The sequence below is a fragment of the Thalassophryne amazonica genome, chromosome 22 (genome assembly GCF_902500255.1).
Source record: "Thalassophryne amazonica chromosome 22, fThaAma1.1, whole genome shotgun sequence".
NCBI classification, from domain to species: Eukaryota; Metazoa; Chordata; class Actinopteri; order Batrachoidiformes; family Batrachoididae; genus Thalassophryne; species Thalassophryne amazonica.
In genome coordinates, this window is record NC_047124.1 from 16321872 (window position 1) to 16349359 (window position 27488).

The following is a 27488-nucleotide window of genomic DNA, read 5'->3' on the forward strand; positions in this document are numbered from 1 at the left end:
GTATCACTGACTAATCTAACGTTCCCGCATTTTTGTAGTAAGGGCTAAAATTCCGGCGCCCCAAAGCCATTAATTTTGGCAATGTTGATTTGCCAAATATTTATTAATATTCCCTAGTAACTACATACGATTGGTTATTTCGCTGCACTTCAAGGGCGCTTTGAATGAGCGCCCAAGACGTACGTTTTCTGCTCCTGTCAGTGGAAATGCACTGTTGAATGAGAGTCAGTTGGAGGAAGTGTTGTTTTAATCATTCATATTACATGTAGGCACATACAAGTAAGCAAAACTGACATTGATAATACTTTTTAAATATATATATATATTATGACTTTTCCCCTCCACATCTAGGAGGGCAGCGCCCGAGCGCCCCCTATGGGCCCGGCCGCCACTGCAACTATGATCCCTCTTTTCCTCTGTATTTATGACTCATGGTCATAGACGTACAGTCATGAAATGACATGAATGAAGCAGTGCGCTCTTATTATGTCTTATGTCCAGCCAGGTATAGAAATAATTACTACAATAACTACATACGCAATTACATAACAAATAACAAAAAAAAAAAAATTATCACAAAGCAAAGAAAATGAGAATGGCACTTTGTTTTGAGGGCTGATCAAACAGATGGGCGTGTCTGCGCAAGCTGGTGCTGTTGATATCTCTTGACCTGGATGTCTCAGCTGGAGAACAAACACATACTGTGTTTTGAAGGACATGACCTTACAACTGTCCACTGTGATGCGCGCGTGTGCGCATGTTGTCCTCACGTGGAAATACATAAAAGCACATATCGCCTTTGCGATGGGCTGCAGCGCCCACACACAGTGCACCTCAACAGGCTGCTCCTGTGAAACGGACCATCAGATCATGTGAACACTCAGCTGGTGATCAGCTGGTGAATGTCAAGCGCACACGTGGGTGATGTGACATTCAGATCACCCTGTCTTTCCCTACTCGGATTGGCTATTGGCAGGTGCTTCCCAGCATCCCTTGTGCAAGTCAGGGGAAGCCAGCATGTGATCTATGATGTTGCTACAGTTGCTACCAAATGTAGTTCATGGTCGTGTATTTGCTTGAATTTTTTCCCTTCAGGGAGCTAAATTATTAATTTTTTTCCAGGCAGTGTGAATTTTGATCATATTGTCAATGGCATATTATCAATCCCTTATTTAAAGGCTAATAAATAAAATTATATCAGTGCCAAAGAAAATTCTTCGTACAACTTAAATCTTAAAAAAACCCAGTGGCGGTACACCTTTAATCACTGGGGTCCTCAACACTGAGGCACTTACTTGCTGGATTATCCCTGGAGAAATGTGCCAAATGACCAAATGTTGTAGCGGATGTTCCTTTACAATGTAACTGATACTCCTCATCTGAGTGTCCCAAAGGTGGTGCTCATGTGACACAATCATTCAAGTGGTACCCAAAGATCCTCCAAAGAGATCTGGTACCAAAGTCATCTCATTATAACCTGAAGCCACTGGTTACGGTCCATGTGTTACAACTATACAGTAATGAGATTTCCCACGTTAAACAAGAATCCCATCAACCAAGAGACCATCTTCCTCAACGTCGGGCAATTGCCATGATACAGGAAGCACTAGGACCCTGAAAGCTTGGATTTTTGTTCTCCGGCATAGATATCGGCATCACTGAACATGCCTGCCCAGTGCATATTTTGCTGGTAAATTATTACGTTTCCACTGGGACTGTTTACCATACACCCACAAAAAAATCCAACCAAATGGAGCCAACTTCTAAGACTACATTTTTTTTTTTTTTTGATAGTTTGGGAGGCCCTGCGACTTAAGGTGCGTTGACATGCGTGAATTTGATCCCCGTACTGGCACGCAATCTGGCGAGTGAGTAAACTCGTAAACTGTGCTGCATGCAATAGAGGTGGGCGGATCAATCCTAATATCGATAATATCAATACCAATGCTGGTATTGATATTGACCGATCCTCATGTAAAAAGATCGACACTCAAGCTTTTTTTCTCTCCCGCACGCACTGACTGCTGCGCACGCAGATTCATCAAAGTCTACTCTCTGTCTGTAAGAGCAGCGCTGCGCTATGTCACACAACATGGAGCAGCGCACCCTTGTATTGTGGTTTGTCAGCCTTCTACCTCAGGAGATTTTGTTTTAAGTTGTGTTGAGTGATATTTTTTTAAACAAAAATGTTGATTGTGATAATAAAGTATTTTGTTGTCACGTACAATGTTTGGTGAAATTCTATCCTAGGTCTTTTGGATCCTTTGGATCTATGAAGCTTAAATATGAAAAAGTATCGGTATCGATATCGGTGATACTGGGCCTGTATTTACTTGGTATCGGATCAATACCAAAATTACCGGTATCGCCCACCTCTAGCGTGCAAGTGCCCAAAGAAGATTTTGAAATGTTCAAAACTTAATAATTTTGTGAACTAGATGTGAACATTGCGCAACCTATTCAAAAACACTGTGTGTCACTGCGAGTTAATGTGTCTCATTACCGCATCGCAGCACATCTGAAGATGTTACATCAATAATAAACATAATTTTATAGATACATTATCCAACACATAAAAAGGAATGACAAGGCAGCTGTTTCACCAAGCCATTAGAATGTAAAATTATAAATAATTACCTTTGAGATGATTCAAAATGCGTTCTCCACTGCATGATGCACACAAGAGAAGCTGCAGCTGTATAATATTAAGTTCTGAGAGCAAATGCGTCATCGGCTATAAATGATTATGTTATATAAAGTGCCGTCAAACGAGACAAAGCGCGGCATCCAGCGGTACAAAGAATTTTTCCCAAGAATCAAAGCACTAAACAAAATAAACTCCAGTCACAAAAGAATAAATGCCAGTAATAAAAAGTGCACAAGAACAATGAACAAAAATCCCAAATTAAAGAGCTCATAACACAGAAAAGGTGCAACTTCTTTATGTTTTTTCCTATTCATGAGGCAATTTTTTGACAGGTGCGACTTATACTCCGGAAAATCCGGTAGTGCTGGGTTGATATAAATCGGTATATTTGGGGAGGATATGGTATCTAACTGTCAATAGGTCTTCAGATGTTGCCCAACGACTGCACCAGAGATTCCAAAGCATTTTGTAGCATTATTTCATTATTTTCCATAAATGAAGCAGTTATCGATCATTAGTTGAACACTCAGAGGTTTGCTTGCCAACAATTCTTTAATACGAGTAGGGCAGTAAAAAGAAAAGTGAACTCATGATTTCATTTTCAGAAGTCTAATCATCTAGATAATTTAAGAAATGACATTAAACAGGTTTGTTTGATTTCAACCACATTTCCAATAATTAGAATTTGGAGCTGCATAGTTTGCAATGAACATGAGGAAAACAGTTCATTCATTTAGACCTGCCACCCCCGGAGTGCCAGTAACCTTTGCTGAGCTCTACATGTTATACATTGATGTGTTTAGTTTCCCTAAGATGTCCCCGAAGAACACAAAACAGCCCGACACAATTAGGGATAGAAAAATAATCAAACTCCGCTCACCAAATACTGCAGTCCAAGCCGCAACCGCCTACGGCGATTCAGAACTGTCTGCTTTCATGGCACATGGGAAATCTAACTGTTTCAGCAGATAAGTCCCTGTCCAAGTCACGGACAGCCCGTTGTGTCTCCCCATTCAGGTTTTTTGGACGGTCATACGGCTTTCAAAGTCTGGAAAACAACTGAAATCAAATGGTTGAGTGCAGCCTGTGCCCTCTGGGCTGTTCTTGTTCTGTAGTTTGTGATTCATTGAAATATAGCTTCCTTCTTTCTATTCCATACTTTATTTTCTTTTTCCAACACCAAATCAGAAAAGTTGGTGATCTTTACATTTACTTTGACGTCTAGGTCACTGCAGGCGGTGTATGGTAAACTGAATTTCATTTAATATACATCCATTCCTACATCCAGGCCTGCAACATTCCAAAAAAAAGTTGGGAAGGGAGCCACTTAGGGCAAGTAAAGAGGTAATAAATAAATAAATGATAATTCAAGCAGGCAATGTCAACAGGGGATTGTGATCATAATTTTGTACAAAAGTACGTAGTATTCCCGACAGGCTGAGTCTTTGATGAGCAAAAATGGATAAACCGCCAGTTTGTCCACAAATAAATTTAAAAAGCAATATTCCTCAAAGAAAGATAGGAAGAGATTTGAATATTTCTCCCTCCACAGTGAATAATATGCAACATTTCAAGGAATCTGGAGGCATTTCAGTGCAAGTCTAAGCACCCGTGATCTGCAATCCTTCAGATGGCACTGTGTCAAGAACCCTCATTCATCAATAGCTGATATAACCACATGAGCAAAGGAGTACTTTGGGAAACCTTTGTCAAGCACTATATGGATTTACAACAACAATTAAATACATTGAGATGCTTTTCGATGCCACTGCCTTCAGTCACTTTCTTGTGACTACAGCTTTCTGCCGAGAAGAGATACCCATCCAACCTTCATTGGACATTTCGACCCTTAACCACAACATACTTCTACATCCACAAATCTCATTTAAAACTTTACTGTGCAAAAAAGCCGTCTTATGTTAACCTTATCTAGAAGTCTGGCACTGCATCAAGAGCCCTCAATCATCAATAGCTGATATAACCACATGGGCAAGGGATGACTTTGGGAAACCTTTGTCAAGCACTACAATATGGATTTACAACAACAGTTAAATACATTGAGATGCTTCTCGATACCACTGCCTTCAGTCACCTTCTTGTGACTACAGCTTTCTGCAGAGAGATGCCACCATCCAACCTTCAACGGACGTTTCAACCCTTAACCACAACATACGTCTACATCCACGAATATTATTTAAAACTTTTCTGTGCAAAAAAGAAGTCGTATGTTAGCCTTATCCAGATGTCTGGCACTGCATCAAGAGCCCCCATTCATCAATAGCTGATATAACCACATGGCCAAGTGATGACTTTGGGAAACCTTTGTCAAGCACTACAATATGGATATACAACAACAATTAAATACATTGAGATGCTTCTCGATACCACTGCTTTCAGTCACCTTCTTGTGACTACAGCTTTCTGCCAAGAAGAGATGCCACCATCCAACCTTCAACGGACGTTTCAACCCTTAACCACAACATACTTCTACATCCAAGAATATCATTTAAAACTTTTCTGTGCAAAAAAGAAGTCTTATGTTAGCCTTATTCAGATGTCTGTCACTGCATCAAGAGCCCTTATTCATCAATAGCTGATATAACCACATGGGCAAGGGATTATTTTTGGTTCTGTCTAACAATATGTAATGATCAACTGCATCAAATGTAGCACTGAGATCTAATAGTCATCGCACTGAAGTGGAGTTTACATCTATAGCCAAAAATAGATCACTCACCTTTACCAAGTACAGGTTGTTCTCTGACAAATTAAACAGTTCTATTCGTTCGTTCTTTTCTAAGCAGCCCTGATTGTAATCGTGCAGACTCCTGTGAAAACGCAACATGTTTCAAACTTTCAGTTGTAGGTAATTATTAGTTTATACCGACTGTGACTGAAGTGAACATTTCTCCGGTGGTTGTTGCCCAAAAAGGCAGAAGAGGCAAGTTCTATTTTGATTATGCACTCAGTTTTTTTTGCTCGCATTCCTGTTTTCTAACAATCCCTCAGCGCTGCCTCATTGATCAAAATAACACACTTTAGTTACCTACAAGTAGCAGAATGCACAGTAGCTCGCGCTCTGTCCCAAAGACGGAACACACAAACATCTCTCCAAAAAATGTGCAGCACACAGAGGCAGAGATGTTTCTGTTCTCTGCTCCCCCCCACCAGCAGGCGGACAAACGTATCTGAGCGAGGAATCGTGTGTCCTGCAAAGCCAAAGCCCGACTTCAAACCTGATGTTTTCCTTCGGTTTGTGACATGCTGCCGATGCGCTTGTCATTTGCAGATTTATTGCATCCAAAATAAAAAAAAAAGAAACCACAATCTTGCAGTTTTTTTTTCATCTGTTATAACTGAGTTGGTCAAACCTTTTTAATTTGGCAGAATGGTTAAAAATAGTCAAACAAATTCATGTCACATAACATTTGGTGCTAATTTCCCTAAGATATGGGCAAATTCATAAGATTGTCAGATCTCTTAACGCTTTCCAAAGTGCTGCTGTGATCTCAGAGATTTATGGTTTGTCCATCATCTCTTCAAGTTAGTGAGAAGAAGTCTTTGGTAAAAGAGGTAACATATGTGACGTTCTCATGGAATTGCCCATATTGTGAGTCATCACACTTTGACTTTTGCCACATCTGATTTTGTCTCCGGTGACACAACTCCAGCTCTACATGGAGAAACTTGGCCGGCTCCTGGTGCTCCTAAGAGGTCTTCCAGTCCGAGGACAAATCCTGCTCTGCTTCACTTCTGAGATCCGACGAGATCAGGTGTCGACAAAACGGCATGATTGAACCCGTTTAAGAAAATATGGTTTAGATAAATCCAATGCTGAGGAAATGTTTTTGTCGACATTAGAAGACTAGACAGAGGTGTTTGGAGAGGCTGATACCTCTGGAGGACAATGAAGGTCCAACACATCAGGGTCCTGGTGCTTCTTGTCTTTCTGTATGCTTGGTAGACCTGGATGCTAACCAGTAACCCAGAGTGATGACTACATGCCATTGGTGCTTGATCTCTTTGAAGGATCCTTGAGTATCAAAGGAAAAACTTGTTCCTTACACAGATTCCGTTGAAGACTATGAATGTCAGCTACGACCTTTTTTTTTTTGCCTTCCCGAGTGTTAATCGGTTTATTTGTGTGCTAAACGAGTGGATCCAGCGCCTCTTTTACCCCCTGAAACGATGTCTTCATCACTGAAGGTCATGTGGCTGCACGAGATCTTCACAGAGAAATAAACGTCAAGAAATATCAAGGAAGAATTGAAAAAGAAGATGAGGAAAAAGCCAAAGTAAGCAGAAGGATAAATGAGTAAAAATACATTATGGAAGAAAAACTAAAGAAAAAGGAGGAAAAAGGAAGGAAGCTGAAGGAAAACTGTAGAAGATGAAGGGCAATGGAGGGTGGATGTGTCCTCTGTGTACTCTACACTCCACCATATAAATGTACAAGTTAATATAAATATGTCTGTAATGGTATTTCTGACTATGTATGACTTCATATCAATCAATCACAAATATTTTGCTGATCAATACATGCTTGATATCATCCACCAAGGCTTCTTAGTTGTTGAGATATAAACAAAAATTAGGTGTTTTTTCAACAAACAACTCCAAAATCTAATCACCTCTATACATTGGAACCTTGGTTTTAGAACTAAATTTTTCCTAAATGTTGTTCTTAAACTGAAACCAATTTTTTCCCCATAAAAAACAATGTAAAATAGATGAATCCAAAAAGAACACTGTGTTTTTAACCTTTTTCAACAGCATTTCATGCATAAAAGGCAGATAAAATACTAAGAATATGCATGGTATCTTATACAAAATATTGTACAGTAATTATAACAAAATAGACAATTTAATTTCACCTTATCTGTACCAAAGAGACCATAAGAACATCAGGTGACTGAACTTCTGAATGGATCAGACGCCTCTGTTGCAGTGAAACTCTGGTCGGATTTAATGTTGTAGGCTAACAGCATTAGCACTTTTAACAACTGTTGACAGCTTCACTCGTTACGTCCAATTACAGGGGTTGGTAAGGTTAGATCTTACTCGTGTGAAGCACCTTGACGCAGCTTTGTTGCAATTTGGTGCTATATAGTTGAAATGAATTGAAATGTATGTTTTTTATTTGTATTATATCTCATTTGACTGACCTCTACTGGTGGTTGGCTCTCACTGCGGTATTGTATCACTTCCTGTTCCGGAGCACAGCGGTGTTTTGCTGTATCTGTTAGCTGTTTAATCTGCGCAGTTAGACTGATCTAGTTACCTAGATAACGATTTGTTTCACAGTGTAATCTTCACGTGCCTTAACTAAAGCACTCCCTCTGCTGAATCACCTCTAAATTATTTACACATTATTCACTTTGTGTGTTTTTAGGAATCCGCTAGCTTAGCGCAGCTACTAGCTCTTAGCCGGTTTAGCATGGTGGCTTCTCCTGTCTCTCCCGCACTTTTCTGCTCTGGGTGTGAAATGTTTAGTTATTCCTCGGCCTCCTTTAGCAGTAATGGTACTTGTAATAAGTGTAGCTTATTCGTAGCTTTGGAGGCCAGGCTGGGCGAATTGGAGACTCGGCTCCGCACCGTGGAAAATTCTACAGCTAGCCAGGCCCCTGTAGTCTTTGCTGACCAAGGTAGCTTAGCCGCCGTTAGTTCCCTTCCAGCAGATCCCGAGCAGCCGGGAAAGCAGGCCGACTGGGTGACTGTGAGGAGGAAGCATAGCCCTAAACAGAAGCCCCGTGTACACCGCCAACCCGTTCACATTTCTAACCGTTTTTCCCCACTCGGCGACACACCCACCGAGGATCAAACTCTGGTTATTGGCGACTCTGTTTTGAGAAATGTGAAGTTAGCGACACCAGCAACCATAGTCAATTGTCTTCCGGGTGCCAGAGCAGGCGACATTGAAGGAAATTTGAAACTGCTGGCTAAGGCTAAGCGTAAATTTGGTAAGATTGTAATTCACGTCGGCAGTAATGACACCCGGTTACGCCAATCGGAGGTCACTAAAATTAACATTGAATCGGTGTGTAACTTTGCAAAAACAATGTCGGACTCTGTAGTTTTCTCTGGGCCCCTCCCCAATCGGACCAGGAGTGACATGTTTAGCCGCAGGTTCTCTCTGAATTGCTGGCTGTCTGAGTGGTGTCCAAAAAATGAGGTGGGCTTCATAGATAATTGGCAAAGCTTCTGGGGAAAACCTGGTCTTGTTAGGAGAGACGGCATCCATCCCACTTTGGATGGAGCAGCTCTCATTTCTAGAAATCTGGCCAATTTTCTTAAATCCTCCAAACCGTGACTATCCAGGGTTGGGACCAGGAAGCAGAGTTGTAGTCTTACACACCTCTCTGCAGCTTCTCTCCCCCTGCCATCCCCTCATTACCCCATCCCCGTAGAGACGGTGTCTGCTCCCAGACCACCAATAACCAGCAAAAATCTATTTAAGCATAAAAATTCAAAAAGAAAAAATAATATAGCACCTTCAACTGCACCACAGACTAAAACAGTTAAATGTGGTCTATTAAACATTAGATCTCTCTCTTCTAAGTCCCTGTTAGTAAATTATATAATAATTGATCAACATATTGATTTATTCTGCCTTACAGAAACCTGGTTACAGCAGGATGAATATGTTAGTTTAAATGAGTCAACACCCCCGAGTCACACTAACTGCCAGAATGCTCGTAGCACGGGCCGAGGCAGAGGATTAGCAGCAATCTTCCACTCCAGCTTATTAATTAATCAAAAACCCAGACAGAGCTTTAATTCATTTGAAAGCTTGTCTCTTAGTCTTGTCCATCCAAATTGGAAGTCCCAAAAACCAGTTTTATTTGTTATTATCTATCATCCACCTGGTCGTTACTGTGAGTTTCTCTGTGAATTTTCAGACCTTTTGTCTGACTTAGTGCTTAGCTCAGATAAGATAATTATAGTGGGCGATTTTAACATCCACACAGATGCTGAGAATGACAGACTCAACACTGCATTTAATCTATTATTAGACTCAATTGGCTTTGCTCAAAATGTAAATGAGTCCACCCACCACTTTAATCATATCTTAGATCTTGTTCTGACTTATGGTATGGAAATTGAAGACTTAACAGTATTCCCTGAAAACTCCCTTCTGTCTGATCATTTCTTAATAACATTTACATTTACTCTGATGGACTACCCAGCAGTGGGGAATAAGTTTCATTACACTAGAAGTCTTTCAGAAAGTGCTGTAACTAGGTTTAAGGATATGATTCCTTCTTTATGTTCTCTAATGCCAAATACCAACACAGTGCAGAGTAGCTACCTAAACTCTATAAGTGAGATAGAGTATCGCGTCAATAGTTTTACATCCTCATTGAAGACAACTTTGGATGCTGTAGCTCCTCTGAAAAAGAGAGCTTTAAATCAGAAGTGCCTGACTCCGTGGTATAACTCACAAACTCGCAGCTTAAAGCAGATAACCCGTAAGTTGGAGAGGAAATGGCGTCTCACTAATTTAGAAGATCTTCACTTAGCCTGGAAAAAGAGTCTGTTGCTCTATAAAAAAGCCCTCCGTAAAGCTAGGACATCTTACTACTCATCACTAATTGAAGAAAATAAGAACAACCCCAGGTTTCTTTTCAGCACTGTAGCCAGGCTGACAAAGAGTCAGAGCTCTATTGAGCCGAGTATTCCTTTAACTTTAACTAGTAATGACTTCATGACTTTCTTTGCTAATAAAATTTTAACTATTAGAGAAAAAATTACTCATAACCATCCCAAAGACGTATCGTTGTCTTTGGCTGCTTTCAGTGATGCCGGTATTTGGTTAGACTCTTCCTCTCCGATTGTTCTGTCTGAGTTATTTTCATTAGTTACTTCCTCCAAACCATCAACATGTCTATTAGACCCCATTCCTACCAGGCTGCTCAAGGAAGCCCTACCATTAATTAATGCTTCGATCTTAAATATGATCAATCTATCTTTATTAGTTGGCTATGTACCACAGGCTTTTAAGGTGGCAGTAAGTAAACCATTCCTTAAAAAGCCATCACTTGACCCAGCTATCTTAGCTAATTATAGGCCAATCTCCAACCTTCCTTTTCTCTCAAAAATTCTTGAAAGGGTAGTTGTAAAACAGCTAACTGATCATCTGCAGAGGAATGGTCTATTTGAAGAGTTTCAGTCAGGTTTTAGAATTCATCATAGTACAGAAACAGCATTAGTGAAGGTTACAAATGATCTTCTTATGGCCTCAGACAGTGGACTCATCTCTGTGCTTGTTCTGTTAGACCTCAGTGCTGCTTTTGATACTGTTGACCATAAAATTTTATTACAGAGATTAGAGCATGCCATAGGTATTAAAGGCACTGCGCTGCGGTGGTTTGAATCATATTTATCTAATAATTTGTTCATGTAAATGGGGAATCTTCTTCACAGACTGAGGTTAATTATGGAGTTCCACAAGGTTCTGTGCTAGGACCAATTTTATTCACTTTATACATGTTTCCCTTAGGCAGTATTATTAGACGGCATTGCTTAAATTTTCATTGTTACGCAGATGATACCCAGCTTTATCTATCCATGAAGCTAGAGGACACACACCAATTAGTTAAACTGGAGGATTGTCTTACAGACATAAAGACATGGATGACCTCTAATTTCCTGCTTTTAAACTCAGATAAAACTGAAGTTATTGTACTTGGCCCCACAAATCTTAGAAACATGGTGTCTAACCAGATCCTTACTCTGGATGGCATTACCCTGACCTCTAGTAATACTGTGAGAAATCTTTGAGTCATTTTTGATCAGGATATGTCATTCAATGCGCATATTAAACAAATATGTAGGACTGCTTTTTTGCATTTGCGCAATATCTCTAAAATTAGAAAGGTCTTGTCTCAGAGTGATGCTGAAAAACTAATTCATGCATTTATTTCCTCTAGGCTGGACTGTTGTAATTCATTATTATCAGGTTGTCCTAAAAGTTCCCTGAAAAGCCTTCAGTTAATTCAAAATGCTGCAGCTAGAGTACTAACAGGGACTAGAAGGAGAGAGCATATCTCACCCATATTGGCCTCTCTTCATTGGCTTCCTGTTAATTCTAGAATAGAATTTAAAATTCTTCTTCTTACTTATAAGGTTTTGAATAATCAGGTCCCATCTTATCTTAGGGACCTCATAGTACCATATCACCCCAATAGAGCGCTTCGCTCTCAGACTGCAGGCTTACTTGTAGTTCCTAGGGTTTGTAAGAGTAGAATGGGAGGCAGAGCACCAGCTTTCAGGCTCCTCTCCTGTGGAACCAGCTCCCAGTTCAGATCAGGGAGACAGACACCCTCTGTACTTTTAAGATTAGGCTTAAAACTTTCCTTTTTGCTCTGTATGCACCACTCTGCATTTAATCATTAGTGATTGATCTCTGCTCCCCTCCACAGCATGTCTTTTTCCTGGTTCTCTGCCTCAGACCCAACCAGTCCCAGCAGAAGACTGCCCCTCCCTGAGCCTGGTTCTGCTGGAGGTTTCTTCCTGTTAAAAGGGAGTTTTCCTTCCCACTGTCGCCAAGTGCTTGCTCACAGGGGGTCGTTTTGACCGTTGGGGTTTTTCCGTAATTATTGTATGGCCTTGCCTTACAATATAAAGCGCCTTGGGGCAACTGTTTGTTGTGATTTGGTGCTATATATATAAAATTGATTTGATTTGATTTGATTTATTACCAAAGCAGAGAGTCACCCCTTTGAGTCTGGTCTGCTTGAGGTTTCTTCCTCAAATCATCACAGGGAGTTTTTCCTGACTACTGTCGCCTGTGCACTTGCTCTAGGGGTTGGTAAGGTTAGACCTTATTTGTGTGAAGCTCCTTGAGGCAGCTTTATTGTAATTTGGTGCTATATAAATGAAATTAATTGAAGTGTATGTTTTTTATTAGTATTACCAAAGCAGAGAGCTCAGCACTTTGAGTCTGGTCTGCTTGAGGTTTCTTCCTCAAATCATCACAGGGAGTTTTTTCTTACTATTGTGGCCTGTGTGCTTGCTCTAGGGGTTGGTAAGGTTAGACCTTACTCGTGTGAAGTGCCTTGAGGCAGCTTTTCTGTGATTTGGTGCTATATAGATTAAATAAATTAAATTAAATGTATGATTAATGGAGAACTGTTAGGAGAACCACCGTGCAGTTCCTAAAAATATGACTTAATAAACACCCAAAGACGGACTTTCTTGCTTCTTCTTTTGAATTTTTTTTTTTTTTTTTTTATCTGTGTTGTATTTTATTAATGTCTTATTTGGAAAGCACTTTGTCAACTTTGTTGTTCTTTTAAAGTGCGCTATAAATAAAGTTGGATTGGATTGGAATTTATTGGCGGATAAGTTGGTTCCACTCCTCCAGCCAATGCAAAGGAGTCGGTATCAGGTTATTTGGTCACGTGACTTTTAGTCAGGATTCTGACATTTTGCTGATTGGCTGAGACACGCTGCTCTCTGATTGGCTGCAGCCTTTGTTTACAACGTTTCAAACCTCCAAATTTTTTCAGTTGCCGTGCAGATTCCAGACACACAAAGCAAATACCTGGTTTCCATTTTGGTTTGACAGGGGTGAGATAAACTCCCACCCCCCGACATTTTGCAACTAGTTTGTCTCACTTTTCAAGTCTTTCGGTTTGTTTTTCACATTTTCGGCGGTTATGCCACAGCCAGTCACAGAGCGTGGCGTGATCAGATGGACCAATCACAGCCATGTTTTCAAAAACACGCTACCAGTCTCTTTGTATAAGAGACTGTGGTACCACTGCTAATTGGCGGATTGCAACCAAGCATGATTGGTACATTACTGCCACCTACTGCAGCGGAGGTGTTTGTGAACCAAGACTTTGTTCGAAAAGTGATGCATTTTTTGTTCAAAAAAATAAAGAGAGCCGTTCTAAAACTGAGGTTCCACTGTATATTGATCCAAGTAATATTCCCATCAGGTTTGAAGGAAATTTGTCCAGTTGTTTTTGACTTATCTTGTCCACAGTGAAAACTATACCCTGCTGTTGCTGCTTCATCAAGGTAATTACTTTTGCACACTGTGCAGTGAGATATTTTAAAACATGACAGAGGGAATACACTCATGAGTGCCCTTCTGGTCTCAGTTTGGAATTAAAATATTGCACATATCGCCGAAGTGGAGGCAGAGGAGGAGAAAAAAAAGTGGTAGATGGAATATTACACTCTTATTTCACATTAATGTTCCATTTCTTCCGTCATGCACTGGCGAGGTGAGGCTCGGCACTCGAACAACTCTTGAGTTTTGACATCATCCAAATCACGGAGGCGTTAATTGCGGTTCATCGCGTGCATGCGCTCGTTAAAGCAGGTAGAACGTGTTGCAGTAACATTATATCACGCCGAAGTGAAAACTTAATTGACTGGTCTCAGTCGAGCCGCTGCAGACAGTCATTTTAAATTTACCGCTTACCGCAACAGCAGCAACTATCTGTGCAGAAGGACACCTCGTGAAAATGTCACATGCAATTAAAAGAGAATGGAGCAGTTCCGGCTCTAAATAATTCACACAGTGCCGAGCGTGATCTGGAAATTGGCTCCAAAATCCTGCAGCACTGCACTCCCCCCCGACATATGTGAAGTGTTTTAAGAGTAGCTTGTTGTGGGAAACCTGAAAGGTATCCGTTCCAATCATTACGGTCTCATACTTGCGTTATTATTTATTTATAGATATTGTTTTCCATTTCCAAACAGCACTCAGAATAAAATAACGGCTTCGGTGATGTTCAGTATGCAAGATCATAATCGGTCACCTCAGACGCTCTGATTTCAGGGCTGTTTTTTTTTTTGTGTCACACCTGACTTTAACATAAGTGCACCTTTGGATGAATGGTGCACTTTTTGGACGACTGATGTCATTTTATGATTTTGGGCTACAGAAATCAAATTGAATTGAGCTGAATGGCTTTTAACAGGGTCAAGACTGGTACCTCTGCAGGATATCAGTGATGGAAGCCATCAATAGCAAGAACAAGTTAGATGCATGGACTTCTCCTTTAATATTAAAGCTACAGTGTGCAGAATTTAGTGTCACCTAGTGGTGAGGTTGCAGATTGCACTAATTAATTAGTAGTGATGATTCTTGTTCCCTCTTTGCATTTTTTTTTTGCTTCTTTTGCAACAGGGACTCATGAAATAAGTCAAAAATAAGGGTTTTAAGTTGTTAGCCCGTAGTAGCATCCAACAAATGGTGTATAGGGGAGCAACAACTGATTCCTCATTTTTCTTCAATCTTTCAGACATGCTGCAAAATGTAAAAGGCGGCATAAGCACAAGGTGCAACTGAGACATTTAGAGCCTGATCCAGGAAAAGTAGGGCGTGATTCTCCATCTTTTGCTTTGTGAGAAACCAACATTTCTTGATAATGTGCAAAGTTTTGACTCACTTGGTGCAATGTTGAGAAATGTTGGTTTCTTAGAGTGCAGAAGATGGAGAACGACACCGTACTTTTTCTGGGTTAGGCTCAAAACTTCTCAATTAGCATCTTATGTCCTTTTTTGGGCTGCTGTCGCAATATGGCTGTCCAAAATGGCCGCCTCCATGAAGGGCCCGCTCCTATCTAGATATGAAGGGACATTCTAAGGTTATGAAACCACAGTGATTGATTGTTGCAGGTATACATTATATATATTATTGCTACATTTCTGCTACTAAACACTCCTAAATCATCCTACACACTGTAGCTTTAATATTAAAGAAGTTAATCATAAGATTTACTGAGGGAACAAGAGATCCAACAGGGGTATTGTCATGGGATTTGAGTTTTAAGACCAGGCTTTTTAGTTGTTTCTGTGTGAGGTCAAAACTATTGCAGTAAGAGATTTTCCTGACCCCCACCCCCCCTTTCCGTTTTGTCATTTTTATCTTCCAGCGCACCATGTCCGAACAGGCACCTGCGAGGTCGTGGCATTGCATCGCTGCTGCAACAAGAACAAAATCGAAGAGCGATCACAAACTGTGAAGTGCTCCTGCTTTCCCGGACAAGTAGCCGGCACCACCAGAGCGGCCCCGTCCTGTGTCGATGGTGCGCCCTAGCTGAATATTTTATGCGTTATCTCTTCTCTATACCTTTTTTGAAACATCTGCTGACATACCCTTCCCGAAATGTTGAGGATTATGTTTGCTGACATCATGGAAAATTAGCTTTAGTGAGATAACAGCAGTTTCCACTCAGGACTGGCAAGAGTTACACAATGACATTAATATAAAGTCATATACTGCATCCAGAAAGTATTCACAGTGCTTTACTTTTCCCACATTTTGTTATGTTACTGCCTTATTCCAAAATGGATTCAATTATTTTTTTCCCTCAAAATTCTACACACAGTACCCCATAATGACAATGTGAAAAAAAGCATTGTTTTTTTTAGATTTTTGCCAAGCTTGTGACATCATGGTCAAGAAGACTTGAGCCTGTAATTCCTGCCAAAGGTGCATCAACATAGTACTGAGCAAATTTCTTTTTCTTTTTTTGCAAATAAAAAAAAGTTTTTCATGTTGTCATTATGAGATTATAAGTAGAATTTTGAGTTGGAAAAAAATGAATTTACACGTTTTCTGAATAAGGCTGTAACATTTACAAAATGTGCAAAAAGTGATGCACTGTGAATACTTTCTAGATGCGCTGTAAATTTTCCTTTAGATCAAAACATGCTGTGGATTTTGGAGGTAAAAACCAATTGAAATCAATGTGATTGTAGATACAAATAGCTCATTCTATGCTCATTACATGTATTGATTTGTTGTTGCAGAGGGAATTAAACACTAATGAACAGATGGTTATGAATGCTATATTCCATTTATGCTAATAACCGCTCGTAAATCCTACACACTGTACCTTTATGTCATCGTAAAATCATCCTCTCAAAGAGTCTCTTAGGATATTAATGTGTCACGCCTCCGACTTGGCCCAAACGACTGCTTCACTTTGGTCTGAAAAGCTCGCTTTTCGAGGCTAAACTCTGGACCCAATCATGTTTGACCTATTCCTTGACATTTTCCTATTGACATTTTCTGCAAATTAGAGCTGCGTGCCGCTGGCCTCAGTTTAAAGCTCTACGGGAGATCTCAGAAAAAAATTATCAGCACTTAACCTTTTAATTATTCTTTCTTCTGCAACCAGGGATTACCTTTAGCTCCACTCTGTGTGAGACATTCTCCTCTTTATGAAGATAAATGAACCTGCAGACATCTGAGGAAAAACTGAATAGATTTGAATTTGTAATACAGGAGGGTGTCGTTGCCGGAAAAATACCTCAGTGATTTTTTTTTCCTCCCTCGGTTGAATGAAGTTTCTAAAAATGCATTCTGAGCACAGACTCGTGACTCACATGTTCCATTTGATGCTGATGAGCCACAACATCATAGCAACAGTAAACGTCAATGTGTACATCAATTCTTTTGACCCAGGTCATAAGTTATCATTTATTACATCTGATCAAATAAAATAACTCGAGGGCGGTCAGAGAAAGCGTGCCTCCACCATTATCCAACAGTGCATTTTTTTTTGCCTGATTTTTGAGGGTAAAACAGGTAGTCATACCCTTTAAAATGTTTGCTAACACAATAAATAAAAATAACAATATCTTGTAACACTGCAAATTGAAAAGACACATAATGACGAGAACTTTGATGCACCAGATCAATAAATAATAAACTTTACTATGTCTATGTAATATCCCATAGACGTGACTGCCACCTGTTGGACAGTTGGTGGATGCGGAATTAAAAGCAGGTGTGCCCGTCACTCATTGTGACAGACAGACCATTTCCAACAACAAATCGGTGTGTTATCATAATGAGGCCTTCATACCTGGAGAGGAGCAGGCCCCTCACGCAGGCCGCCATGTTGCATCGCCATGTATATACGGTAGCCCAAAAGGGGCATATTTATTCCACCTTTTGCAGCAACTGGTAGACTGGAGAAAAAAAATTAGACAAATCTTAGGTTCATGATACGCAATCTACTCATTGCTATACAAGCTAACATTTTTAAGAACTTGCATTTTTGCGAAATGGAGGATCATACATACTCCTTACCACAAGACAAGGCAAGGAAGCATGAGTCCCTGTCGCAAAAGAAGTAAAAATGTTGGCATATCTGCATCCTCACCACTAGATGATGCTAAATCCTACACACTGTAGCTTTACGCCTCGTTTTCACATTCCATTTGCATCATATTTGTAATATATGCCCTGTACTGGCCAATGTAAAGAAATGCTTTTCTTTACAGAGACTACAATAGCCAAGAGAGGCTACATTTTCGCTGTTTTTCAATATCTGGTTGTTTGGAATATGTGCACAAAATACTAACAAGAGGTGACACAGTAATGATTATAGCTGCAAAATATAACTCATATTCACACTGTGCTAAACTAGTTCCTTTTCATTTGTACAACAGCACTATTTGACTATCACAGTTTAGCTACTGAACTGAAGGAGCTAGCTTGTTAGCATTACAAAGCGTGCTCGCTTAACCAAGCTAGCTGTCTGGCTGCTCTGAATTCCACAGCTAAACTTCACTTTTTAAAAATGTGCTTGAGGCAAATTCTACACCAAAACAAAAAAACAACAAAAAAAAGTTAAAGGAAAGCTTCATATATACAGCAGACAAAGAAGCTTCCATAGAAATGAACAGGTAAATAAACATCAAGAATATATACAAAAAGGTGTGTGCAAATGAGCCGTTTTGTACGTCATAAACAACAGAGCGCTTGCTCCTCAGTTTGATCAGATAAAAAACAGATAATGTGATTGTGCATTTCTGGTCATTTGGAATTCATTTTCATTTATTTATATAGCTCCAAATCACAACAAACTTGCCTCAAGGCGCTTCACACAAATAAGGTCTAACATTACCAACCCCAAGAACAAGCACACAGGAGACAGTGGTCAGGAAAAACTCCCTCTGATGATTTGAGGAAGAAACCTCAAGCAGACCAGACTCAAAGTGGTGACCTGCTTGGACCATGCAACTGACACAATTGCCAAAAACGAATGTACAGGAAATTTTGGGCGTCCATGCCGGTGCACAGGACGGGAGGCTTGCAGAAAAAGACACCACCCCTCTGGATGGAGCCGCACCTCAAACAGAGAGAAAAAACACAATCAGGCATCAGAAAAACAACAAATACACAATAATTTGTCAGCATTAAGCAACAAAAAAACCAGAATGAATATGTGCACGGAACACTAACAAGAGGCAACAAACTAGTGATATAGCAGCAAAATATAACTCATATCAATATCCTAAACTCACTACACTGTTTTTTCCCCACTTGTACAACAGTTTGACTATCAACAAGCAAGTAACTGAATTGAAGGAGTTAGCTTGTTAGCGTTCCAAAGCTTGCAAGCTTAACCAGGAAGAGTCCACTAGCCCTAACCTCTTCATTCTTAATTCATCATAATTAAATGTTTGGGGGTTTTTTAGTTTCAAATTGTCACACTTTTCTAAGCCTACCATAAATGGAAAAACAACTTCAACATACTCTCCTTAATACTAGGATTAGGACTAGTGGAAGCTAGCACTAGTGGGAAGTTCCCGCTTAACCAAGCTAGCAGTCTGGCACATAGAGTATACAGTCACTCCAAAATCCACAGCTATACTTCATTTTTTTTAAAAATGTGCTTGAGGTAATTTACACACCGCAATAAATATATTTGAAATATTTTTCAAATATATTTGAAAAGGGGGGGGGGAGAGAAGCTTCACCGACATAAAACGTACATAAGCGTACATAAAACAGGCTTCAGAAAAAAATGGGTAGATCGTCCTCAGGAATCTGTATGGAAAGCTGGTTGAAAATGAGGCATTTTGTACGTCTTAAACAACAGAGCACGTGCACCTCAATTTGAACTGATATACTAAACCAGATAATGTGATTTAATGTGCATTTCTGGTGCTAAAATTGAGCCCCACGTAATTTTCTTTCTATCCGACTTGAGCTGCTGTTCCTTCCACTCGTTTTTCAGTCTGATCTGCCGTCATGCTGTTTTAAGCATCATTAATTGTTCAGTGAAATGTGGTGCACTTTATGTATGTTTGGTTATGATTATCCCCATTTCGCCTCATGAGAAACCTTTGTGGCTTTTTAATAGCCATTGTTAGACAACCACCATCTGCTCACCGTTGACCCCACGTACCTTTTTACAGCACGGCTGCTATAACCGCGGCTGTGTGATAACAAATTGATTCCCTCGTGTCGTAAAGTATCCATTCCCCGTAATTTACTCCACTGTTATTTGTGGATTATAATAACCATCCTCTTCATTAGAACGAACGTTAATGCCGTTAGAGTGCGACGTGGAGTGTAGATAATGACTTCTGTAATATGCCAGATTTAAATGATGTCTTGCACAATGGAACAGCATGAGCTTCACGCTCTTATGGCGCCGATGCAGGCGACGTTCCAATTCCCGCCGGAATCATGCGAATAACACTGACAAAACGATTCAAGATTCAAGATTCAAAGCTTTTATTGTCATATGCACAGTAAAGAAACATGTTTCCCTGTGCAATGAAATTCTTACTTTGCTGCCCAACGATAAGCCTTAACGTGTTTGATTAGCTAACTGGGTCGGCGCTAAACCTGGGAAAGCTTCCAAACGGTATCATGCCATGATGAGATGCGTATCATTCGTGTTTATTTCAGACATTAAGAACTAAAAGGTAACCTCCGCGTCTTTCCGTCAGCCTCAATAGTGGAGCAGAAGTGGTGGTGTCAGATGCATCCGTGCCTTGACGGGGAGGAGTGCAAAGTTCTTCCTGATCTGAAGGGCTGGAGCTGTGCTACAGGAAACAAGATCAAAACCACTAAGGTAGGCAACACGGATTTTATATGTGTGGGTTTGATGTGTGATGGTGGAAAATTGGCGGCATATTTTCAGTGTGTTACTACTCATATTAAAGTCATTAAAAATATTCAGTAAACTCAGTAACTCTGTAGGAAACTGTTGGTGGATGAACACATATTTGAAGAAAAAGAAAAAACTGTTTTTGCTCATATAATAGCTCAAATTTATTTTCCAGAAGCTACATACGAATTAGCTAACTAAGCTAGCTTAGGACTCCATTGTAGTTGGTACCCAATAAGTTGCTTTTAGGGATCTTTTGGTTAACTAGAAGATATATCCATCTGGTTGAAGGAAAAAAAAAAACAGTTTTTGCTCATATAAAAGCTCAAACCTATTTTCCAGAAGCTACATGTGAATTAGCTAACTAAGTTAGCTTAGGATTCCATTGTAGTTGATACCCAATAAGTTGCTTTTAGGGATCTTTTGGTTAACTAGAAGATATATCCATCTGGTTGAAGGAAAAAAAACTAACAGTTTTTGCTCATATAAAAGCTCAAACTTATTTTCCAGAAGCTACATATGAATTAGCTAACTAAGCTAGCTTAGGACTCCATCGTAGTTGGTACCCAATAAGTTGCTTTTAGGGATCTTTTGGTTAACTAGAAGCTATATCCATCTGGTTTTGGAACAGTTTGACAGAGCAGGACTTTATGAAACTGTTATTATATTTTGTGCTTTATCATTACCCATAATGCAACGTATCACTCCACAATGGTGCATAGGCGTGCAGTTGTTGGAAGCGTTAAGTTATTTGTGATGTTTTCTTGAGTATTTGAGCATAAATGCATGAAAGGAAATTTTTAATTGCCATTAGCTTTGCTAACAGTTGGCTAAGTTTTGGCAATCTTAGGACAGCCATATTCCTGAAATGTGGAGAGCAACAATTTCGCGTGCACTCCCTATTATTGCGCAGTAGTACTTTGCATTATGGCCAACATTTTCTGATTGTTTAACATTAGTTATGTACTAAAACTGAACAAAAATGATGGTCGGAATTCCACACAACCCTGCAGAAAGGATTTTGTATGAATGTTGTCAAGATGGCTAAAACAGATTATCTTTTGTTCTGTCTGGGTGGTGGGTGGGTGGTTTTGAAATTCCACGTAGCTTAAAATGAACTTGTTTTTTTTTTTTTTTTTTCATTTCCAAAGCCTCGGTTTAGCGGCAGCCAAGGCCACAACGTGTTTATGCCAAAATATCTCTTGGGAGCCTCTTGTGCAGATCTGCGGAATCCGTGCATTGTGGTGAATTACATTGAATCTAATTGAAATTTTCACAAATTTAACTAAACACATATTGTCGTGATGAAACAACTCACTCAAAAAACTGACTCACTGGATTGGATTTCCATCTAATAAATGTATGTAGTCCCAACTAAATTAAATTAAATTATTAATTATTGGGTCTACATATATTTATTAGATGGAAATCCTGCACATAATTGAATTGCGTTCATCCAATGAGTAAAATTTTTTGAGTGTACATTTTGCTAAAATTTTATATTTAATTCACCTAAAATGTTTAAAAATTGTAAAAACACCGGTAAATATCTAACATATATGAATTAATATACATAATTATGTGACCATCAGTTAAAATTTCTTTGAACTGATCTTGGTTTGGTTGAAACATATTTGCCCTACTGTTACTACTAAGTTACTACCAACGGGATCAAATATGTTTGCTAAATGAGGTAAGGAAATGATCATTAATGTAGTATTTCTATTTTAATAATCCGTTGGTTTGAATTTGTTCTGCTGACCCATTGTTGAAAATACCAAATACTGTTTTTATTAAATTATAGTGCGCCGAAAACGATTGCACAGGAATGAATATACAGACCTGTTGAATATAACCTCGCTCACCTCAAGGTCAACAGACCGGGGCTTCCGTTGCGGTCGTTTGCCTTCCTCGACTCAGCAGTAGCTAATGTTTGCAGTCGGTGTTGGGACCTCCCGGGGCCTGTAATCAATGGGCTACCATGTCTCCTTAGCACTTTCAGGCCACTTTGTGCACCCAAACTAGCCAATTACTCACTCCAATTACCTGCTTTTAACATTGTAACGTGATTCTCGTATCCTTCACTGTGTTATGACGCTCCGTAGACTTCAGTTCTGTCTCTCTCCATGTACTTAATTATTTAAACTACCCGCACCACACCTGCCTGGAGCCGGGAGCTTGGAGCCTGGTGCTATTGATTCAGGGACTTGTCGGGACCTCAACGTGGGATATATATATATATATATATATATATATATATATATATATATATATATATATATATATATATATATATATATATATATATATATATATATATATATATATATATATAATCCTTTGTTCTGACACAAGCTTTATCTCCTTTTACACTCATTATTTATTATTTTTGACCTGATTGTTGAGTTTTGATATTGCTGTATGAAACCAAAACATCTTTCTTTTTTTGCACTCTTTTACATGGACCACTCCGAAGATCTCAGCCGACAGAGACCAACTTTGGTAACGTCTGATGCCTTGCAGTGGAATCCAGGTGAAGAATTTACTAAATTAATTAGGTTTTGTCTACACTCATAAAAATGATGCATTGGATGACCTCAATTCAATTATGTGCAGGATTTCTATCCAATAAATATATGTAGCCCCAACTCAAATAAAGTGTTGGGAAAGTGTCAGTACACGGACCCACAACAGGGGGCGCAAATGAACGGACAATGGAGAAAGTCAAATAACAAGGCTTTACTGTTGTGAACGTGCACACGAATACAACCAATCACGAAATGGACAACAGTCAATTCACAAAAGTGTCGTGTGGGCAGGCTCGAAGATAGGAGACGCCTCTCCAAGGTAAGACCCGAACCACACGGCTTCCTCCGCCACAGGACCCCGGAAATACTGGAGCCGCCAAGTCCCGAACTCCCAGGTGGCCACTGCCTCCGCATGTCGGACCTGGTACTGCTGGCGAGGAACAAAGAACAGTTAGATGGGGGCGCGTTTGCACCCAAGACTCCGAACAGCAGGGAAGTTACCTCCACCTCTCGTTGGAACAGTAATCCACAAGCTATACACTAATCCAAAAGGATACACTCCGTCAGCTTTGATACGTTACCTCGTAGGTAGAAACGATATCTCGGCAATGAGGTGGAGGTGCCGTCCTGCTGATATACCCCACAGATGATTGCCGTCAGCTGTCTCAGGTGATGGGTGACAGCTGTCACCGTAGCTGCTCACGTGAGGCGGCGGCGCCCTCTGGTGCCTGGAGCCCGCACTCCAGGCAGGGCGCCCTCTGGTGGTGGTGGGCCAGCAGTACCTCCTCTTCAGCGGCCCACACAACATAAAGCACATCCATACAAGATAATTTAATTTAATTTAGTTGGAACTACATATATTTATTATGTGGAAATCCTGCTCATAATTGAATTGAGTTCATCCAATGTCATTTGTTTGTGTGATACACTCAAAAATCTGACTCATTGGATTGTATTCCATCTAATCAATATATGTAGTCCCAACTCAATTTAATTAAATTATCTTGCATGGATGTGTTTTATTTGAGTTGGGGCTACATATATCAATTAGATGGAAATCCTGCAGATAATTGAATTGAGTTCATCCAGTGTGGCATTTGTTTGAGTGATACACTCAAAAATCTGACTCATTGGATTGGATTCCATCTAATAAATATTTATTATTTATTAATATTTCATCCAAAGAGCCATTTTTTGAGTGTACCCTGCATACACTCAAAAAATGTTGTACTGGATGAACTCAATTCATATATGATCAAGATTTCCATCTAATAAATATATGTAGCCTCAACTAAATTAAATTATCTTGCATAGATGCACTTTATTTGAGTTGGGGCTACTTATATTTATTAGATGGAAATCCTGCTCATAATTGAATTGAGTTCATCCAGTGTGGCATTTGTTTGAGTGATACATGTAAAAATCTGACTCATTGGATTGAATTCCATCTAATAAATATATGTAGCCACAACTCAGTTAAATTATCTTACATGGATGTATTTTATTTGAGTTGGGGCAACATATATTAATTAGATGGAACTCCTGCACATAATTGAATGGAGTTCATGCAAAGAGCCATTTTTTGAGTGTACCCTGCATACTTGAACAGGCACGAAAACTCTCTAAAAGATAAAGAAAGGGCCTCAGTATTACTTTATACACATTATTTTTTCCAGTACTGTAACTACAGCAGCCATAGATGAGTGAGAGCAGCAGTGCAAGTCACCAGCCACCTCAATACAACCACCACCTGAAAGAAAGAGGCAACAATAACCTGTTCAAAATATCAGTATTACCCAGTGGATTTATCTGGCGAACCTTTGAATTCAGCCAGAGAAACAAGGTTCTTGCTTTCATACGTTTCTACAAGTGTCTGGAAGCAGTCGTGGGGGTCAGGCTTTCTTCTTCACCTCAGCCAGGCTTTTGGAAAACAGAACAACATAAATGAAAAACCTCCAGCAGTACTGATGGATGTTTGAATATATATCATAAATGTATTAATACTGTGTGGGGAAAAAAAGACTATTTTGAAACACAGTGACTGACTTCTAAAATGTCAGCAAAAATCCAAACCTCAAACAGATACAGTGTCTGACGTATAAAGTTGCTGGTGGCACCAAATGGATGGCAATGAACCATGTCACTCAGGATTCAGGGTTCCAGTGCACATAGTAGTTTTCAACTTGTTTTGGGGCTTTGACCATTTGCAAAGTCACGACTGACGCAATGATCCACCAGTCTGTGGTCATCGGTTTGTACGTGGTGCAACCTCTTGTACTGGGAGGCTAGCTTGAAGACCTTTTTTTGTGTTACTATTGTAATATCATAAAAATTGTTTTAATCTAATTTTGTTGGATATTTACATCAGATTCACACTATTTTGACCACGGAGAGGACAGTTTAATCATTACTTTGGTCCTAAAACCAAAGAATGAGGGGAACATCAGAACCATTAATCAGCGTACAATAGACCTTTTAAGATTAACAAATGTAAATGTAATATTTCATATAATCATTTCTGTCAAATAGAATTGTTTATCATCCATGTAAATTAATCAGATTATCCAACCTGATTAATCTAGCTCAATACTAACAATTTGCACATCTGTTGTTTACCGTCTATGGAAATGAATCAGAGTAGCCATCGCATAAATGTAATATTCAGGTGTTACGAGCAATATGTTTATTGTTTATCATCTATATAAAATGAATCCCAAATTAACCATCATGTAAATTGAATATTCAGGTATAAGGTATGTGTTTTTTTCACCATCTGTGTAAATGAATTCCAGATTAATGTCATGTAAGTGTAATATACAGGTATAATGAGCGATGTGTCTAGCGTAAAAATATCGGTGTAAAAAAAAAAAATCAAAGTCGCCATCATGTCAATGTAATTCAGGTATAAAAACATGTCTTTTGTTCACTATCTACATAAATGAATCATAGAATGGTGTAAATATCACATTCAGTAATAATCTCATTGTTTGCCATTTCCATAAATTACACAAGAAGTCACAATTGTACAAACTAGCAAATAAGAATCCACCACGTTAAAAACTATATTTACTTAATCTAGTTTTATATAACAGCTGAGTGGATCCTTGTCATTTGATTGGTGGGTTGTATGTCATGTCTAGTTTAGGTGTTATATAAAACAAATAATGAATGTTTTTTTCATTCTTTCAATGGTACGGTTTATCATTCTTTCATTTGCCTTGTTGACTGGTACGTTCCATCTTTCACCAAATTAAATATTCATACAATTGAACTCATGAACGTTCATTATTTGTATAATGTCAACCAGTTATACAAAACCTGGTTGTCTAAATGGGAAACAGAATATGCAGTTAATTACAATTCGTGATCATTTGCTTTTCCCATTTATTCATCCATGTTGACATAATTAGATTAAGGAAATATTGGTTTTTGTTTCTTAGAGTGAAGAATTACTAAATTTCTTCACAGCCATCGTAAACAGAGGACCTCAGGGAAAAACAATGGCATCATGAAATACATTGTCAGGATTATTTTTTGCAAGTTCACTCAGAAAAATTTTGGACTTCTATGTAAAGTTCGTATTGGACTGTTGACATCAAAGCAACAGTGACGAACACCAAAATGTAACAGTAAATGTCCCTTTACTGTTGTTTATAAATTAATAAAATGTAAAATGACAAGGATCTATTTTAGGTGTCATATAAAACAAATAATGAATGTTTTGTCATTCTTTCAGTGGTATGTTTTTCATTCTTTCATTCACCTCGTTGAATGGTACGTTCCATGTTTCACCTCATGAAATATTTGTACCATTGAACTCATAAACATCCATTATTTGTATAATGTCAACCAGTTATACAAAACCTGGTTATCTAAATGGGAAACACAATATACAGTTAATTGTAACAATTTGTGATCATTTATTTTTCCCATTTATACAACCAAGTTGACATAACTAGATTAAGTAAATATTTCTTTTTGTTTCTTAGAGTGAATTACTAAATTTCTTCACAGCCATCGTAAACAGAGGACCTCAAGCAAAAACAACGGCATCAAGGAATACATTGTCAGGATTATTTTGCAAGTTCGCTCAGAACAATTTTAGACTTCTATGTAAAGTTTATGTTGGAGTGTTGACATCAAAGCACCAGTGACAAACACCAAAATGTAAGTCCCTTTATTGTTGTTTATAAATTCATAAAATATCAGATGACAAGGATCTATTTTAGGTGTTATATAAAACAAATAATGAATGTTTTTTATTCTTTCATTCACCTCGTTGAATGGTACGTTCCATCTTTCAGTTCATGAAATATTTGTACCATTGAACTCATAAACGTTCATTATTTGTATAATGTCAACCAGTTTACACAAACCTGGTTGTCTCAATGGGAAACAGAATATGCAATTAATTACAATTTATGATCATTT

General features: G+C 39.0%; 1 protein-coding gene across 1 annotated transcript in view; it reads left to right on the forward strand.

Annotated features, from left to right (window-relative positions):
* LOC117504214 (chemokine-like protein TAFA-2) overlaps positions 1-27488 on the forward strand; it is a 106007-nt gene that overhangs the window by 72860 nt on the left and 5659 nt on the right. The window contains exons 3-5 of the mRNA XM_034163611.1: positions 15544-15696; positions 20369-20493; positions 23006-23062. Coding sequence (XP_034019502.1) covers positions 15544-15696; positions 20369-20493; positions 23006-23035 — 308 coding nt within the window. The 3' untranslated portion in view covers positions 23036-23062. The remainder of the gene's footprint in view (positions 1-15543; positions 15697-20368; positions 20494-23005; positions 23063-27488) is intronic.